This window comes from Chionomys nivalis, chromosome 4 (assembly GCF_950005125.1).
Source record: "Chionomys nivalis chromosome 4, mChiNiv1.1, whole genome shotgun sequence".
NCBI lineage: Eukaryota > Metazoa > Chordata > Mammalia > Rodentia > Cricetidae > Chionomys > Chionomys nivalis.
The window spans coordinates 110,369,568-110,388,289 of record NC_080089.1 but is presented as its reverse complement, the minus strand read 5'-3'; the positions used below and the strand labels follow the sequence as shown (position 1 = coordinate 110,388,289).

General features: G+C 49.9%; 1 protein-coding gene across 1 annotated transcript in view; it reads left to right on the top strand.

Moving 5' to 3' along the window:
* Positions 1-554: 554 nt before the first annotated feature.
* Positions 555-18,722, top strand: part of Trim71 (tripartite motif containing 71) — a 48,199-nt gene continuing 30,031 nt past the window's right edge. The window contains exon 1 of the mRNA XM_057768932.1: positions 555-1,367. Coding sequence (XP_057624915.1) covers positions 555-1,367 — 813 coding nt within the window. The remainder of the gene's footprint in view (positions 1,368-18,722) is intronic.

The following is an 18,722-nucleotide window of genomic DNA, read 5'->3' as shown; positions in this document are numbered from 1 at the left end:
AACGCACAGAGACCGCGGCCCGGCCGGGCTGCGCAGAGGCGCGGAGTGCGTGGAGCGCGCGTGCGTACTTGGCACGCGTGCTTCCGCGGGCCGGGGGCCCCCGCACGAGGTGCAGCTGCGCGCTCGAGCCGACCGCGCCGCGGGGGAGGTTGCGTCTCGGCCGCCACGCAGGAACTCCTGCCGCCGCGTCATGCGGCGGGGCGGTCGGCGTCGCGCGCGGGGACTGGGGCCGCTGCTGCTGCTGCGACTTCGGGGCGTTTTCCCCTCCCTTCAGGAGACTCCATCCGTTTAGCCGGGGGCAAAAGAAAAAAAAAAAGCAACACACGCAAGACTCGTCGGGACCAATTTTCTCCCCTTGGCGCCGCGGGACCGCATTCCACGGCGGACTTTGGGACTTGGGCGGACGCTCGCTTGCTGCGGAGTGGCGGTGCAAGCCCGCCTTGCCGAGGTGGCCCAGGGGTCGCCTCCACCGCGTCCTCGATGCGCTCTGCTGAGTGAGCCGCGCGCCCTCCTCCTCCTCGCCGCACGCCCTCTTCCCTCCGGCCCGCCTGCAAATGGCTTCGTTCCCCGAGACCGACTTCCAGATCTGCCTGCTGTGCAAGGAGATGTGCGGCTCGCCCGCGCCGCTCTCCTCCAGCTCGTCCGCCTCGTCGTCGTCGTCGCAGACGTCCACGTCGTCCGCGGGTGGCGGCGGCCCCGGGGCGGCGGCGCGGCGCCTGCACGTCCTGCCCTGCCTGCACGCCTTCTGCCGGCCGTGCCTCGAGGCGCACCGGCTGCCCGCCCCCGGCGGCGCCGGCCCCAGCGAGGCGCTGAAGCTGCGCTGTCCCGTGTGCGACCAGAAAGTGGTTCTAGCCGAGGCGGCGGGTATGGACGCTCTGCCGTCGTCCGCTTTCCTGCTCAGCAACCTGCTGGATGCCGTGGTGGCCACCGCCGACGAGCCGCCGCCCAAGAACGGGCGAGCGGGCGGCGGCCCCGGGGGCGCGGGCGGTCACAGCAACCACCGGCACCACGCGCACCACCCGCCCCAGCGAGCCGCCGCTCCGCCGCCGCAGCCGCCTCCCGGCCCGGCCGCCTCTCCCGCGGCGCTGCTGCTGCGCCGACCGCACGGCTGCAGCTCGTGCGACGAGGGCAACGCCGCCTCGTCGCGCTGCCTCGACTGCCAGGAACACCTGTGCGACAACTGTGTCCGCGCGCACCAGCGCGTGCGCCTCACCAAGGACCATTACATCGAGCGCGGCCCGCCGGGGCCAGCGGCCGCCTCCGCGGCGCAGCAGCTCGGGCTCGGGCCGCCCTTCCCGGGCGCGCCCTTCTCCATCCTTTCGGTGTTCCCGGAGCGGCTCGGCTTCTGCCAGCACCACGACGAAGAGGTGAGCGCGCGTGGGACGCGGGCAAGGGGAGGGGACACTTTTGCAGGGTTGTATCACACCCCCCTTAAGTTCCTCAGAGAACCACGACCTGGCGACATCCCCTTTCCCTGTGTATGTCCTGTCCCAAAACATTAGATTCCCTCCCTTTTTTTTTGTTTACTTTTTTTGTGTTTTTTAGGGGTGAGGATAAAACCCAGGGCCTTTTGCTAGGCAATTCTACCCATAGACTCCCAGCCCCCGGATTTAACTTTATTTATTTAATTTTTACATTTGGTTGCACTCGTGTGGAGGTCAGAGGACAACGTTTAGGAATCGGTTTTCTCCCCACTTCTCTTGTGGGTCCTGGGGATCGAAGTCGGGTCGTTTCAGGTTTTGAGGCAAGTGCCTTTTAATCAGTAAGCCATCTCGCCAGCCCATCTATATTTATCATTATTATTTCCCTGCGTGATGAGATGTGCAGTTGGTGTATCCAGTTGGGCACGAGTTTGGAAGAGATAAGTGTGTTTGGAGTCGTGGACTCCTTTTGTGTGGGCCCGCCAGAGGCCGCCCAACGTGCTGAGAGGCTCTCCAGGGTGGGGAAGGGGTGGTTGAGGTGCGGACTTGCTTCCCACGTGAGTGCTGGGTCCGAGGACTTGGATTTTGTTGTCATTTGCACAAATTGGCATTCTCCGGGTTGTCTGGTTGTTGGTAAAAAAGCATATGGCTTTTTGAGAACCGAGGAACCCCCGGAAACAGTTGTTTTACGTACTATGTGTAAAGCATGTTCTGGTTGGTGAGTACCCACGTGCGGTGACCATGTGGCCTCGTGGGGGCTCCTGAGAGAGCGACAGAAGCCAGATTGGGACCACCGCCGTTGGGGCTTTGGCGCTGTTCCCAAGCTGGCCCCATCTCCCATCCCGCGGGGACTTGATCGCCACCCTGCCCATCCACAGGCGCCCACCACTTGGGCAGCCACCCGCCGCTCGGTCCTGGGGATTGTGTTGCTGCCCTCGGACCTGATTGTCCCTTTGCGCTCCTGATTCCTCCCCCACTTTGATACTGGACCGTCACCACTTAGCCCAGCCACTAGAAGCTGAGAGCAGAGGCTTGGCGGACCACCCTTGATGGGTTGGGTAAGCTCGTGTAGCTCTACCTGGAAATATGAGACCCTGTGCGGTCGCAGTGCTATCCCTATCGCAGGGAGGAGAGCAGGGGACAAACAACGCTTTCGCTGTCCCGCGTGATTTAGAGTGGGATTGCCGGCACCGCCGCGGCAGGGTCCACTTTAACGTGTTATTTGAGGGAGGAGGGCGGAGCCACCCTCTACCCTCTGGCCTTAAATTGACTGGTTTGGAAAAAAGTTTGAAATGCTAATGCGAGGAAGTTAGCTTTTTAAGTTTTTTTCCCCCCCTTAAAGTGAAGTTCACTTCGGTTTTCAGCCGTGGGTTGACTCCCGTTTTCTCACAGTTGTAGCTTGATGTTTCTAGTATGTTCTTTCATTACTTTTAGAAAATCCCTGAGCGGGGAGATGGAGCCAATTCACTTGCAGATTAGGATCAAGTGCCAGGACTAGGCAGGGAATCCGGGTTTGTTTCCACGGAGGGGAAAGAATTGAAATTTTTTTTTTTTAATTTTTAGTCAAAGGTGCTCCATTTGGGCTAAGACTGTAGGTGTTTGGTGCTGGCTAATTTGCCAGAAGCTAACTCACCGTGTTTATTTTGAGGTAGGGTCTTTTTCTTTAGCCTAGGGTGTCCTGGAACTATGTAACCCAATGCTGAGATTACAGATGGGAGCCACCATGACTGGCTTCACTTCAAAACAAAACGTGTTTGAGTAAGCTGACCACCGTGAGTTTCTTAAGGGCATCTTCATAAGAGCGTTTCCTAGCTACCTCCTTAATCACTAGGTCTGGCTTCCTTTTCTTCTGCTTTTGTGTCAATAAATACCTAGCTTTGTGTTTTTCCTTTTTTCCTTTCTGGTCTTCTCTCTGTTCCCTTTTTTTTTTTTTTTTTTTTTTTTTTTTTTTATAAAAGACGGGGTTTCTCTGTAGCCCTAGCTGTCCTGGAACTCACTCTGTAGTCCAGCCTGGCCTCCAACTCAGAGGTTCATCAGCCTCTGCCTCCCACGTGCTGGGATTAAAGGTGTGTGCCACCCCCTCCTATGTCTCTCCCCATCCTCACAGGCCACACTTAGGAAAAGTCGGGCTTTTTGCTAATAAGGGGACGGTCTTCATTTCCATCCATTACCCTGCAGGTGACGTGATTTCATTGTTTCTTTGCACTGTAAATTATCAAACCATGTGGACCGTGTGGGAGAGCGGATGAGACCAAAGTGAGACCTGTTTCCATCCTGGGTCCCAACCAGATGTCTTTAAAAGTCCCTTTCAACATGTGGGGTCAGGGAAGTAAGATGGGAGGCTGTTGAAAGAGGCATCAAGCTTGCTGAGTCTTGAGCAAGATTCTTCTTTCTCAGTTTTCCGTTAAAGCAAGAAATGGTCAGACGTCTGTTCTTACTGAATGTGAGGGTGACAGCCTGGTGCTCTGAATAAAAAGACCAACAAATCTTCCTCTTCCCTCCTGAAGGAAATGATGTCTAGGGGTCTCAGGGAGTTCCTTTAAAAAGTCATTGCCTCTGGCTGGGAAAGTACCTGGGCTCCTTTTTTGGGGGTGGGTGATTGATGCATTGCTGTCTTCACTTTTGGGGAGATGATAGATGGGACCCCTGTCTGGATTTTGGTACACAGAACACCTCACTGCATGAGGTCTTTAAAGGATGGCAAGTTAATTGTGTGTCAACAGGGAGAAATAATTTGGGGTGTCTTTTTCTTCTGGGGATGGTGATGTGGCTCCAATGCCCTGCCCATCACCTGACTTGGGGGGGAGGGGGAGAATGCAGCTTCCCTGGGGAGATGGCCTCAGGTATCCCCCAAGCCCTGAATTTAGAAACTGAAACATGATGTCTGAACATTTTTGGTTTAAATAAAAACTACAAAAGCTCGGGAATGGGTTACATCTGCAATCCCAGTGTGAGGCAGGAGCCTGGCTATGAGTTTGAGGCAAGCCTGGGCTACAGAGTGAGAGCTTAAAGGACAGGATGCACTTGGGTTTTCCAGCAAAGGGAGACATGCTTGCTCGGTCGGGCTTTTGGCTAGTTCTGAGCCTGAGAGCCAGCCAGTCCCTGGAGGCAACTGTGTACCCCAGGGATAGGGTGGAGGTTTCTCATCCTAGGGACGGAGCCCCGTGGCCACACATCTTGAAACTGCTAGTGCCTTGTGAACGTCTCACTGCTCCTTCTGAGGTTTGCAACAGCCACCTAGGACGGGGGCCCTTCGCTTTCTTCAGAAGTTGTACTGGGAAGGAAATCGGTGTGTGTCTCAGAACTGGGCAGCAAACACACTTGGTTAAAATGGCAGGACTCCTGGGGACCTGCAGGGGACAAGTGATGGGTGATGATGGTGCCATCCTGATCTCAGGGGAACACTATGATAGCAATATCGTTCCTGGCCATGGGGGGTTGGGGGGCGTTGGCTGGGATTTTGCAGAAAATGGACTTTGAAATTTAGGGTTGAAGGTGAATGAAGGTCGTCCTCAGGGAGTTCAGCCAGAAACTGGGTTCCCGAAAGATCCAGAATTAAACTGATTTAACTCAAGAATATAGGGTCTTCCTATGACTCTCTGATCTGGCTAAGGTCTTCCACTTCAAACAAGGCAATTTGCTGCCTAAAATAATTGGTTGTGTGAGTTCCTGTCTCCCAAAGTGAGCATCATACCCGTATTCTGCAACGTTGTCATTTTGCTTTGCATATTCAGGATTGAAGCTGCTTTTAGTGTTCAGGAACTCAGTGTGTGTGATTGAAGCTGCTTTTAGTGTTCAGGAACTCAGTGTGTGAGGGGGGTACGCGCGCGTGTGTTTTAAATCATGCATTTTTAAAAAAATGTGTGTGAATTACAAAATCCATGAAAAATGGGATTTAAAACCATACAGTTTTATTTATCATTTATACATGAATGTCAAAGTAGTTGGTTCCTTTCTCTTCTCTTTCTTGGTTGTAAGTCAGCAGGATCTCCCATACTGGTCTTAACTCATCCTGATTCTCCTGCCTCAGCAGGCCAAAGGGTGCTAAGATTACAGTGTCAAAACCAAGCCAGAATCCACTCTCCTACCTTTCTTCATCCATCCATCTCTGGAGGTCAGATGTATGGTAAACTTCCTACCAAAAAAAATGGGATTTAAATTGGAATGTCATTGGTGGAAGAGAGCTAGAGGTCCCCAGGTCACAGTGCGTGTATCTCATCTGTGGGCTACAAAAGTAAACTCCGAATACCTCAAAAGTGATAACAGAGGCTGTGGTTCATTTAGAAAATATTTTAATATAAAAACTTGGCGGGCACTTGCTGACTGCTAAACTTTGGACTAGTGGGATTTCATCGGTGTGTTTTGCTTGATGAGGTTGCCTCAGATACATGAAAGGCCATAAACTGGAACACAGAGGCTGTGGTATCTGTATGGCAGGGGACCTGGCTGTATGTGCCTCTGAAATTATCTCAAGGAGGGAAGATTCTTGTTTTGGAATTCATGGACATGATAATTTATAAAAACTGGTTGTCTGTGTTTGGATTGTGTCTTGGATATCAGTGAAGGTGTTTTTAGGGGAAGGAGAATTTCACAGGCTTCACCGACTGTCCTTTATCAAAGTTAAACTTTAAATCTAGTTGGATCCAGACTAGAGAAACCTTGGGATTTAGAGACTGAGGGAATTTTTTTTCTACTTTGGTGTTCCCTTTTATTTTGGTCATTTAAATACTTGGTTTTAGAAAAGAGTCCATCCCTACAGACTTAGGAGGCAACCACAGTGTCTAGTTTGTTAAAAAAAAAAAAAAAAACCCTTAAAATGATCTCAACTTAATCCTGAATGCCTGAGCCAGTTGCTGAGCTTATCTTTTACCATTTTTTTTTTCTTTTTTAAATTTCATGTGCATTGGTGCTTTGGCTGAACCTGTGCCTGTGTGAGAGTGTTGGATCCTCTGGAGCGGGAGTTGCAGTTGTGTGCTGGGGATTAAACCTGGGTCTTCTGGACCAAAAATAAATAAATAAATAAACTGCTGAGCCGTAGCCCTGCAGCCTTTATCTTTTTTTTTTTTTTTTTTTTTTTTTTTTTTTTTTTTGGTTTTTCGAGACAGGGTTTCTCTGTAGCTTTGGAGCCTGTCCTGGAACTCCCTTTGTAGACCAGGCTGACCTCGAACTCACAGAGATCCTCCTGCCTCTGCCTCCCGAGTGCTGGGATTAAAGGCGTGCGCCACCAACGCCAGGCAGCCTTTATCTTTTAAAGCACAACTCGGTTGCATCTGCCCTTGTTTGTGGGAATAATTTGGGGTTTTGTTTTTTGAAGTATGAAGATTCGAAAGTGTATTCTTCTAACTTGATTCTGATTTGTTCTCCAGTCTTGTTTGTTGGCTGCAGCCAGGTTCCTGACTGACTTCAAATTCAGTTCCGGCCTCAGCTTCCGAGCCTGCATCACTCAGCAGGCCCCCCCCCCCTTATTTGACTGTCCTCCAGTTCTAAAGTGTAATCCCCTCCTGTGCTCAGAGTCACAAGGTTTGCTTACTCTTGCTGTTTCTCCATCCAGTTCCAAATGTGGGTCAAGGTTTATTGTAGCTGGGTTCATTCTTAGTAACTAATGGTAGGTCATTGGGATGAGTTTTAGCCTATGATTGCAGTTTCAAAATACTGCCCCCCCCCAACAGAAGCATATGGCACCCCAAGGCTGTTTTTATTTCTCTGTTTGGGAAGACAAGAGGATACCAGTAAGAGTGACAGTTCTGTCCTGGCAGCCTGAAGACCCTCCTTCTGTTCCTCTCTCTACCTGTCTTATCAAACTCAACAGTTCCTGGGTGGTGTAAGCATCTCTTCCACTTTGGGTGTCTTCTTGAATCTTTGAGGGAACCCCGGTAGCCAGAAATGGACTTGGAGCCCCGGTCCTCAGCTATTACCAAAAGCAATCTCTCCAAGCCTTTGTTTAGTTTGAAATCAAATGAATTAGCAGGTTTGGGGCTGTGGGCAAGGCGCTGGATATTTGCATCTGAAAGTGACTTAGCGGCTCTCCTTGCACGGTAAATGTGAAAACTTGTTTACAACTGCTTTTAAAAGAAAAACAGATAGAGGGGATGGGGAATAGGTAGATTCTGCTGGGGGATTCTTACACCTAAACCTACTGAGTATTTTTTGAGAGATCTATATTAGGTTACTAATGGGCTAGTTTTTGTTCTTAAAATAGATTTCTCAAATCAGTTTTAAATTCTGCTCACGTCAACCTCACCTAGTGAGGGGTACCCTCTCCCAGTAGGGATCCCAGTTTAATTATCATATGGATCCCTACCTCAAACTTTGCCAGTTCCTCTAACCAGGTGCTTCTGGGGGAGGTGATCTCTAAGGATGTCTGCTTTCTGTAACTGTTTGTCAGCGAGTTGACTGGGGATGGGGGCTGTTTGTCTTGAATGGTCTGTTAATTCTGAGCCATCTCTCCAGCCCCAAGCCTTTTGTTGTCGTTATTGTTGGTCTTGTTTTTGTTTTGTTTTGTTTTGTTTTGTTTTGAGACAGGGTTTTTCTGTGTAACAGTCGTGTCCAGGAACTCTGTCTGGAACTCTGTAGACCAGGCTGGCCTCGAACTCACAGAGATCCATCCACCTGCCTCTGTCTCCCAAGTGCTGGGATTAAAGGTGTGTACCACCACCGCCTAGCTATTTTGCTTTTTTGATATAGCTCTCTGGCTGGTGCGTACCACCAGACTCAGCCTTTGTTAATTTTTTTTAATTAATTAATTAATTTTTTATGTGTGTGAGTGTTGCTTTTTATGTCTGTATACTACACATGCCTGATGCTGATGGAGGCCAGAAGAGGGTGTCGGATGTCCTAGGACTGGATTTATAGGTGATTGTAAGCCACCATGTGGGTGCTGGGAATTGAACCAGAGTCCTGGCAGTGCTGAGTCATCTCTCCAGCCCCTCTTATTTGACTGAAGTCATTTCTCTGTGAGTGGTTTCTTGCAATAGCATGTGTTGGTCAGCGCTAACAGTTCGGAGCAGAAAAGCACAGAATGAACGGCTTTGCCTCCCTGGGACATTTTGTTTGCAGGAGCAGTGTCTTGGATTTTGGAGCCTAAGTAGGTGGGGATCCTGTGTATCTTACCTGTCACTAGCTTCATCATATTACTTAAGGAATGTTTGACTAGCTGCCTTAGAACCTTAACCTTTCACAGATTTAAATATAAAAAGCCTATTTCCTGGGACCGGAGAGATGCTCATCCCTTAAGCCCCGGAGTTACGTGCCTAGCACCCAGGCATGCAGGTCACAGCTGGCCTCTGGGCATCCATACTCCTGCACAGTGACAGACCTGTGTGGTGTTGCTCATGGACCAGTATAGGTCAGTTCAGTTTGTTCTGTCCTTTCCCTTGGGCATGGAAGCCCAGGCCTCCTGCAAGCGGAGAGCGGCACCCCCGGCTGCGGCACAGCAGTGCAGTGGGTTGGACATTTTAACACCTGCAGTTTCATTCGGTCTGTGCCCTCCAGGATCAGTGCCGAAGGGAGAGCATGTTGATTTAGAATCTATCGTGGGCTTCTAGCCAACGTCTTTCCCAATGTATGCATAAGTGTGGGGTAATAAAACAGATATAATAAAGATAAATAATGCATTGGTGTGTGTGTGTGTGTGTGCATGTGCATGATGTGCGTGGGGGCACGTGGGGAGGTCAGAGGACATGTTTTTGGGTGGAGTTTGTTTCCTCCCTAGAGCTGTCTGGTCTCAGGGAGATCCACTCACCTCTGCCTCCAGAGTGCTGGGATTACAGATGGGTCTGGCCTGGAGAGATAGGGCCAGGTCACCCGGCTTACTCATTGAGCTGGAGCCAGCTTATTGGTTAAGACATCTGTAGTTCAGGGTTGTGCAGGGCTTGCAGGTGTGATCCTTGCCTCCCAGGTTCTACTCCTGTTCCTTAAGACGATAGTTTGTAGTTAGCTGTACCTGTCATTGCAGCTGAGGCAGGAGGATTGAAAGTTCCCAGGTCATTCTGGGTTACAGAGCAAGGCTCCTCCTTTTGGGGTAAAAGTTTCTGGTTGATGGCCAAAGTGATACTCTGAAATGCTTTGGGTGGCTCTTAGTCTTTCTCAGTGTGTCTGGGACGTCTGTCTTCACACAGCCTGTGGGCTGGAGAGGAAAGGGAACTGGGCAGGAGGTCTCAGCCTTCCAGTCTGGCTGCTCTACATGGATGTGGTCTGTTCCGTGAAACCTGAGCTGCTGAGGAGCCTGGTGGGGCCTGGCAGGTTCAGGTGAGCTGGTGGGGCTGGAAGTCTGGGAGAATGAGTGAGGGGATTTTGATGTTGGCTGTGGAGGTGGTTTCTACAGAGCCTCTTGTGGGTGGAGTCCAGGGAATGTGTCGTCATGGAGACCTTCACCCACCTTTTAGGAAGGTACAAAGCTCTGCCTCTTTTCTGGAGTGTGGTGGACTATATTTGAATGTATCCGTTAGGAGCCAGATCTTGATAGATCTAAGGCTGGGCTTGGAGGCTCATTCTTGTAATCTCAGCACCCAGGAAGCAGGGGCAGGAGAGTTGCTGGAAATTCAAGGCCAAGCCAAGGATAGTTAGGAGGAGCTTGCCTAGATAGGACCAGTGGGGTAGCAGGACTGGTAAAGATGATGTCCTCCAAACCTGAAGAAGACCTGAGTTCAGTTCCCAAGACCCCATTTGTCAAATAAATGACCCTTGCTGGTTGTCACCTGACTGCCCTGTCTGTCAGGGAGTGGGTGCAAATAAAAGCAAACTGTGGGAAGCTCCTGAGGTGGGGCCCTGGGGCTGCTCAGTTTGTGCTGAGTGGCTCAGCTCATGGATCATTGCTGGCAAGGCATGGTAGAATGTGAAGTCGAGTGTGGTGGCTTGGCACAGGGGGCAAGAGCCTGGCATGGTGGCCCAAGCCTGTAATCTCAGTATCATGAGACTTGTATTTCCTAATAGCCTCACAAGCGAACCTGAGAATTTGATCGTGTCCAACATGTGGGAGCAGCTCACTCAGACCGGGCCTTGCTGGGGACTCCCTGTCATGGTGCCCTACCCCTTAGCCCGCGGAGCTGTGTGAGCCCTCCGATTCCATCCTTGTATTTGATTATAGTGCTTCCCAATTGATTGAAGGGAGGGTGGACATGAGTGCGGAGCTTTGTCCTCTGCCATGGAAGACGGGGCAATGTGCGGGTTCCAGAGATGAAATTTGGTGTGGCCTGAGGTTACCGCCTTGATATGGAGAGGATCCGGGCAGGTTGCAGGAAGGCACCTAGGATGGGAGCCCCTCTCCAGCCAGTGGGTTTGCTTGCTGCCTCTTGTGGGCTTGGTTAGAGGACTAGCCTCTACTAAGGACCTGCCCCAGTGGCTCCCTATTTGGGTGGGTTTGTTCACCATTTAGCATAGATTTCAGCCCATTTGGCAACACCTGTTGGTAAAAATTGCTCTAGCCAAAATGCAGAATAGATTGTCCCCTTTGTCTCCCCTCCAGCTGGCTGCCTCAGGATCTTTCTCCATCTGTGTGCTTGACTTCTCTCTAGAATGCTGTGAAGGGAATTTTGGATTGCATTTGGCTCACCCTTTGTGCGGTGGGGAGGGGCTTAGTGCGGTCACTTTTCCAGCCCTCAAATTTTCCTCCCACTGAAACAGGGTTTCTTTGTTAACAGCCCTAGATGTCCTGGGGCTAGCTTTGTAGATCAGACTAGCCTCAAACTCAAGATATCCACCTGCCTCTGTCGCCCGAGTGCTGGGATTAAAGATGTGCACCACTGCACAGAGAAACCCTGTCTCGAAAAAAAAAAAAAAAAAAGATGTGCACCACTGCCGCCCAGCTAAAAAAAGTTTTTTCTTTCTTTCTTTTCTTTTTTTTTTTTTTTTTGGTTTTTCGACACAGGGTTTCTTTGGTTTTGGAGCCTGTCCTGCAACTAGCTCTTGTAGACCAGGCTGGTCTCGAACTCACAGAGATCCGCCTGCCTCTGCCTCCCAAGTGCTGGGATTAAAGGCATGCGCCACCACCGCCCGGTTTAAAAAAAGTTTTTAAAAGCATTCTTGTTACTATTTTTTATTTACGTTTATGGGTATTTTGCTTGTATATATATTTGGAGCATGTGCATGTCTGGTATCCGTGGAAGTCAGAAGAGGGTGTTTGACCTCCTAGGACTAGAGAGGCCATCAGTTGTGAGCTGCCACGTGGTAGGTGGTGAGAATCAAACTTGGGTCTTCTGAAAGACCTGTCTCTTACCCCGAGTTATTTCTTCAGCCCCTTAGTTTTTACTTTGTGTGTCTATGTATTTCATTTGTGCAGTATCGGCAGAGGTCAAAAGAGGACCCTGAGTGGACCTGGAGCTGCAGATGGCTGTGAGCCACTATATGGGTGTTGGGAACCTGAGCCTGGGTCCTCGCAGCCATGGATCTGCTCACTGGCCAAGAATAGAGAGGTCTCATAGTTATTTTCCTCTTAGGAGGGATGTTATGTGGTCTTGTTACTTCTCTCCCTCTCCCAGATAGAACCTCACTGTGTCATCCAGGTTGGCCTTGAATTTGTGGGTGCTGCATTGTCCTGACGATTGTCCAGGGGCGCCTGGAGAAGCTAAGCATGGCGTTTAAATTCGTGATGTCATCTCTTTGGGATCTCTGCTCCTAGGCTGCTCGCCTTCTGTGCTGTGTAACTAACTAGTCTCCACCAGGCCCTTTGATTTCCGTTGTCCCAGGTGCCTGTTGTCAGTGGCTGAGAGTTTTCTCTCCATCTGACGCAGGTTTGCTCAGTTACCAGAAGATGTGCACACATGGATGAACTCCTGAGTGCCTCTAAGTAGCAGTGCACCATCAAGCTTGGGTTCCATTCCCAACACCACAGAAACCTACTGCAGCTGCTTTGGTAACACTTGAGACTGGAGCACAGGATGACAGTTTTGGTTTTTTTTTTATATTTCGAGGCAGGGTTTCTCTGTGTAACCCTGGCTGTCCCAGAACTCACTCTGTAGACCAGGCTGGCCTTGAACTCTCAGATCCGCCTGTCTGTGAGAATTTTATTTTTAAATTGTGTCCCTACAGTCACACTAGAGGGTCTTCTAAAGCCTGACTTGGTTTTTACAGTTTGCTCATCCATTAGGATGTCATTTTTCTGAGTCTGTTCAGCCTTTAGCCTTCATCTGCCCTGCCCTTCTCTGGCCTCGCTCATCTTACACTCGGGAGATGGAAGGAAAACAGGCGTACCTGGGACTGCCTTGTTCAGAATTAGTTTTTTTTTTTCCTTCTTTTTTGAGACAATACTTGCTATGAAGATTGGAATTGAGATGTCATATACAGAAGGCTAGCTGGTCATATTGGAATCGTGGATAGGAGGCTCGATAGGGTTTCTCAGTGTAGCCTTAGCTGTCCTTCTGTAGACCAGGCTGGCCTCCAACTCACAGAGATCCACCTGCCTCTGCCCCTCTTAGTGCTGGGATTAAAAGCTTGTGCTGCTACCACCACCCAGCTTGCTTTGTTTATATTTGTTAAAGAACATTTATCTAGTTCATTCTAGTCCTGATTTAACATAACCACTGTACCTAAACGTGCCCTTTAGGTTATCTGTAAATGTAAAGTAAAAAAAAAATCGTGCCCAGACCAGCCTGGTCTACAAGAGCTAGTTCCAGGACAGGCTCCAAAGCCACAGAGAAACCCTGTCTCGAAAAGCCAAAAAAAAAAAAAATAATAATAATAATAATAATCGTGCCCAGCAGTGGTGGCGCACACCTTTTAATCCAACCCTGTCCCGAAAAGCTTTAAAAAATGTATTTTATATGCATGAGAGTTTTGTTTATATATATGTATGTGTACCCAAACACGTGCCAGGTTCCCATGAGGTCTGGAGAGGGCGTCAGATTCCCTAGACCTGGAGTTAGGGATGGTTGTGAACCATCATGTGTGTGCTGGGGAGGCCCAAGAATTCTTAACTGCAGAGCTATCCTGATGGTCCCAAATTAATTAAAAGTGCTAGACCCTCGTGTCTTCCTAGCAGTCACGCGTGCACACAAAGCCACGAAGCTGTTTGCAGAACCGTATTGAATGCTGCACTCAGGGCTGGCTACCCCTTCCTGCTCCAGGCTTGGGCCTGGTCTCCTTAGGCTGACAGGAATATTTGGTCTTTTCCAGCAGCAGTTCCTGGCCTGGCTCCCTTGGACTTCTGGGACTCTGGGACCCTGAAGAGGCACATTTGAAATGTTAATAGCCCCAGGCCTTGCTCCTCCCACCCCCAGCCCCATTTCCTCCCACTGTCTGCCTATTGCCATCAATCTAATGGAAGAAAAATGGCCGGTCCTGTTTTACCCCACACTTCCGTGATTACCAGAAAGGGCGGATGGGTGTAGCTTTCGTGTGTCTTATTGCTGCTCATTTGGGTTTCCTCCTTTGAGTTTTCTGCTCAGCATATTTAGCCAACTTCTTACTCTTTTTAAAAATTACATCTTGTTTATTTTTCCACACATGGAGGGCAGAGGACAGTTTGAGGGAGCTTGTTTTTGCCTTTCACCGTGTGGGTCTTGAGGGCTGAACTCAGGTTGGCAGGCTCAGCAGCAAGCTTCTACCTGTTGAACTATCTTGCTGGCCCAGTAAGTCTCCCTACCAAAGACAGGAACCTGTCCTGGAACTAACTCACATATCTGCCTGCCTCCGCCTCCACGAGTGCTGGGATTAAAGGCCTGTGCCACCATCACTACTCCCAGTAAGTGGGGTGGGTTTTTTTTTAAAGATTTATTTATTTTTAATTTTTTAAAAAACTTATGTGCGTTGGTGTTTTTCCTATATGTGTTTCTGAGTGAGTACACATCCTAGTGGGTGTGGATTCTGCAGAACTACACAGTTGTGAGCTGCCATGTGGGTGCTGGGAATTGAACCCAGGTCCTTTCAAAGATCAGCCAGTGTTCTCAGCTGCTGAGCCCCCAGTGGGTGGGTCTTAATGGTAGAAATTGTCACGGCCTGGCTCACTGCTGATGGGTGCAGGAGGTCTCTACCTGAAAAGCCACATCCTCTCCAAGGAAACCCCATTCTGTCCCCTCCCCCATGGTGAACATTTGCTGTTTCTGGGCCACAAGGCAAATGGCCAGGGCACTTTGTTTTTACTGAGCAGATACCCGCTGGGAGGCGAATTCCTCGAGGAACTGCCTGGAAAATGTGGAGGTGAAGTCCATTCCATCGGTGGTTTCCACCGAGTGTCCGCCTTGCCTAACTCCCTCCTGGTGTCTGAGGGACACAGAGACCCAGAGACTGCCGCCTGGGGACCGTCGTTTGCGTCACCGGATTACGGGAAGACTGCTGGTCAGCAGCGCTTGGCCTGAGTCATTGGTAAAAGTGCTCTATGTTTACATTAAAGTAGGGTTTTAAAAGTTACCAGAAAGGCAGCTTTTGTGATGTTCCAGAGGTGTCCGCAGGGCAGGGCAGGGGAGCCAGAGCAGCCAGAGCCTTTGGAACTGACAGCGGATTTTCTGTGGTGGCCATTGATTGGGTCTGAGCACTTAGTTGCCTAGGCAGCCAGGTGGCTTCCTTTCAGCAAATGTTGCATTTTGGCTTCTTAACAGGAATGTAAACTGTGCAGAAGATGAAATGGGGGCCAGTTGGCAGGCATTCTACCAACAGAGCTACTTCCTAGTCCCCATCAGGGCAGCTTTGCCTTTCAGAATAGCCTTCCGCTGGTGATGAGGTCCCAGGGGAAGTGACCTGCTCGTACCAGTGGGGGCACGTGACTCCCTGATCTTTACAGGAGGCTGCAGGCTGCTTCCTTCCTGCAGGGTCCGGAGCCCTTCTCCCACCCCACAAGCCTGGCTGTGGAGGAAGGCTTCCTCACCAACAGTGAGGACCGGGAACAGTGGCATCCTCTGCTTTGCTCCCCACCTACAGTCTCTGGATTCCAGGAGGATCTGAGTGTATTAAAAACCAGAGGGGGTTGGACTAGGGGAACTGATTGGGTGATACCCAGAAAAGGGATGAAGACCTGTGGTGGTGGTGGTGGTGGTGGTGGTGGTGGTGGTGGTGGTGGTGGTGGTGGTGGTGGTGGTGGTGGTGGTGGTGGTGTCCCCAAAAGACCTGGGAGCTTTTGAGTAGATGGGCCTTTGGAAATCTGAAAATGCCTGGGTAGTTAGACCTCATCTGCAGTAGACGTTCAGTTCAGCAGCGTCTGATTAATTAGATTGGCTGAAGGAAGCTCTTTGGTTCCACTGAATATTTGTTTAATTAAGCTAATTACATTATTTGAGAGAAGGTTTCATACAGGCTATCTTGGGACCTGCTGTGAATCCCTGATTATTCTTGAATTTGCGGCAATCCTCCTGCTTCAACCTCTTTAGGGCTGGGAAATTAGCTGCTGTCCTGTCTGCTCTCAGAGGAGATAACCAGGCAGGCGTGTTAGTCCCCACCAAAGCCCAGGTGTCTTTAGCTGTCCCCCTTCTCCCCTCCGTGCCATCACCATAGAGCCAGCAGTCAGGAGCAGAGGCGGGTCTCTCTCCTGCATCCTCTGGCGGAATCTCCCTGAATCATCCCCTGTGGTGCTGTGACGCTGGGCTGATGTTTGAACAGCCCCACCTTCCAGGCTTTGAAGGGCAGGCGAGTGTGAGTGTTTGCCCGAGTTACCGAAAAGCCAGTGCGCAGCAGAAATACAAAGGAGACCCTCGGGAAGCGGTTAATGATTAAATCCAGGGCTTTGGACCTGGTTTCCTCCCTTGCTTCTTCCTGAACTTTGCTCCCTCACGCCCTGGGACTCACCCCACATCGGCCAGCTTGCTGCTTGCAGACCTTGGTTTGAGTTGCTACTAGAACCCTTTCTTGGCCTTTCTTCCTGCACCCAGAGAATGGGGTTCTTCGTACCTCATGTCCTTGTTGCCTTTTCTTTCCTGCTGATCTGCATGTCCTGCTGTAGGAATTCCTCTCTGGGTCTTTGCTCCCCCAAAAGCTTGAATAGTAGCTGTCCTGCTGCAGTGTTGCACAGGATGGCCTGCTTGTCTTGGATGGATGGTATCATGAAAGCCCGGCCCTGCCCCTTAGGTGCAGGTATACCTGGCTGTGATTAGACCTTCTAAAACACTCTAAATTGTACATAGCCAGTTAGCTTTTGTCTTGACTTCTGGGTTTCCTGGGGACAGGTGTGTGTGCAAGCGCTCACGCCTGCTCCTGTGGAGGGCCTTTGCTTCTTTTTTTTTTTTTTTTAAAGATTTGTTTATTTTTGTATATAAGTGCTGTCGGCATGTTCCTCTCCTCATGAGAGGTGGACATTGGATCCCATTATAGATGGTTGTGAGCCACCATGTAGGTGCTGGGAATTGAACTCAGGTTCTGGAAGAGCAGCCAGTGCTCTTAACCGCTGAGCCACTACATCAGCCCAGGGCGTCTACTTCTTAATAGGCTTAAGTTGGGACTTGCCTCAATTCCCAACTTTTTCCTTTTAAGGTGTGACTCTGTCCCCACAGTTGATCTGAAAGCCTCCTGATTAGGTCCTGATACCACATTTAGCCCCTTCCCCTTCCGGCACAAAAGGTAGAACAATAAGCTGTCCTCATTTTTCCTGTATGTGTGTTGTGTGCCATGTTCGGGATGGTGCCTGACATTTTGTATGACAGCTTCGTTTAGAACCCTGAATGGGTTCCCTACTGTACCTCCAGAGCCCCACAGGGTATCCTTGAGGAGGACCAGGGTTAGCCTAGGTGACCAGAAAGGCTCTCTGACCCCTCCCACCCCTGCATGCCTTGGGCAAGGGAGGAAGCTTGCCCCAGACACCATGGGCTGAGGGGGAGGGCAGTGAGTCGTCGAGGAAGAGCTTCTGCTTTCTCTGACTCTGCCAGGGCTGCAACACAGGTTTGCGCGAATGGGACCCCCCCCCCCACCTCCCACCTATTCCTGTCTCTGGAGCTGAGCCAGGAGGACACAGATTCTAACAGTAAAAGGATTTTAAGGTTCAGTTCTGGGTGTGCATGCATGATTTTTATTTATTTGTTTGGTTGTTTGAAACTGGGTCCTTTAGGAAGTTGTCCTTGATCTCAATTTGTATTCTGGGCTGGCCTTGAACTGAGATCCTCTTGCCTCTGCCTCCAGTGCAGCGATTGGAAAAAAGCATGCCAGCTGGGCAGTGGTGGCACACCTTTAATCCAGCACTATAGGGAGGCAGAGGCAGGTGGATTTCAGTGAGTTTGAGGCCAGCCTGGTCTTCAAAGCGAGTTCTAGGACAGGCAGGACTGTTAACACAGAGAAACCCTGTCTTGACAAAACAAAATAAAACAAGCATGACCAGTATCCAGCCTAGCTGGATTGGAACTCCAGAACCTCGTCCCTCCACCATGAAAACCTTTGTGTGACTTCTGGAGACCTCAGGGCTCAGAGAAATCAATTCAGGGCAGGATGGGATGAGGTGCCTGACAGATCTACACCTGCCCTCTTCTGATTCAGCATGTGTGACTTTGTTCCCTGCTGTGGGGATGTGGGTGAGGGTTGGTTTTGTACTGATGGTGTATTATGGCGTAATTGTGTGTCCGACATCCCCAAAGCTTTACTCCATCTCAGTCTATTTAGGAGAGCATCCCAGTTAGCATGCTTCTTAATCTTTTCTTTCTTTTTTTTTTTTTTTTATTAAATTTTCTGTGTGGCGTTTTATTTACCTGCATGGGTATCCACACACCATCTGAGACAGTACCTGTAGAGGTCAGAAGAGGGTATTGGACTAGAGTTACGGACCCTGGTGAGTACTATCGAGCTCAGGTCCTGGAAAAGCAGCAGTTAACCACTGAGCCATCTCTCGGACTCTTTCCTACTCTCCTTGGCTCAGCTTGCCTGTGTCTGTAAATTTTTTTCTCCACCTGATGTGGTGGCATGGGCTGGTGACCCAAGGACTCTGCCAAGGTGGCAGAGAAGCCAGGAAGTTGGAGGGAGTTAGTCAAGGGTAGGTTCAAACTACCTGGGGGTTTTCAAGACATTGGTTGTGTTGTGTATGAATCCCAGCATTCTGGAGGCAGAGTTGGTTCAAAGCCAACCTGAGTGTGACCGTTTCTCAAAAAAACAAAACAAAAACCTCTTTTTTTTTTTCTGTAAGCTACATTTCTTAAGCTTGAGTAAAGCTGATGAAATAAGTTTTAAATAAAGTTGAAATTTGAGCTGATTGTGGTGCAATATTCGGGAGGCAGAGGCAGTCGGATCTGAGTTCAAAGCCAGCCTGCTCTGTACATAGTGAGTTTCGGGACTGCCAGAGCTATAGAATAATACCGTCTCAAAACAAATGACAAAAGGGTACAATTTGAAGGATTATGTATTTATTGCCCAGTGTAAGGATTGTTTTTGATCCAGCAAAACTGTCTGATGGAATGTAAAAGA